General features: G+C 57.8%; 1 protein-coding gene across 1 annotated transcript in view; it reads right to left on the minus strand.

Annotated features, from left to right (window-relative positions):
- EPHB2 (EPH receptor B2) overlaps positions 1 to 289 on the minus strand; it is a gene marked incomplete at its 5' end in the record, with an annotated part of 47,400 nt that overhangs the window by 11,579 nt on the left and 35,532 nt on the right. The window contains one exon of the mRNA XM_010134905.1: positions 34 to 249. Coding sequence (XP_010133207.1) covers positions 34 to 249 — 216 coding nt within the window. The remainder of the gene's footprint in view (positions 1 to 33; positions 250 to 289) is intronic.

Consider the following 289-nt stretch of genomic DNA (forward strand, 5'->3'; position numbering starts at 1 on the left):
CCCATCCCCCCCCCTCTGGAAGAGCAGCTTTACCAGTGCACTGGTGTAGGGGGGATCAGAGGTGTCATCCTCCAAAAATCGTGAGAGGCCAAAGTCCGACACTTTGCAGACCAGGTTGCTGTTCACCAGGATGTTGCGGGCAGCCAGGTCCCGGTGCACGTAGTTCATATCAGCCAGGTACTTCATGCCTGCCGCGATGCCCCGCAACATCCCCACCAGCTGGATCACTGTGAACTGACCATCCATTTGCTTAGGGGAAGAGGGGGAAGGAGTCCACGTGAGAGGCTCA

The sequence above is a fragment of the Buceros rhinoceros genome, unplaced genomic scaffold (assembly GCF_000710305.1).
Source record: "Buceros rhinoceros silvestris isolate BGI_N320 unplaced genomic scaffold, ASM71030v1 scaffold1044, whole genome shotgun sequence".
In the NCBI taxonomy this organism is placed as follows: domain Eukaryota; kingdom Metazoa; phylum Chordata; class Aves; order Bucerotiformes; family Bucerotidae; genus Buceros; species Buceros rhinoceros.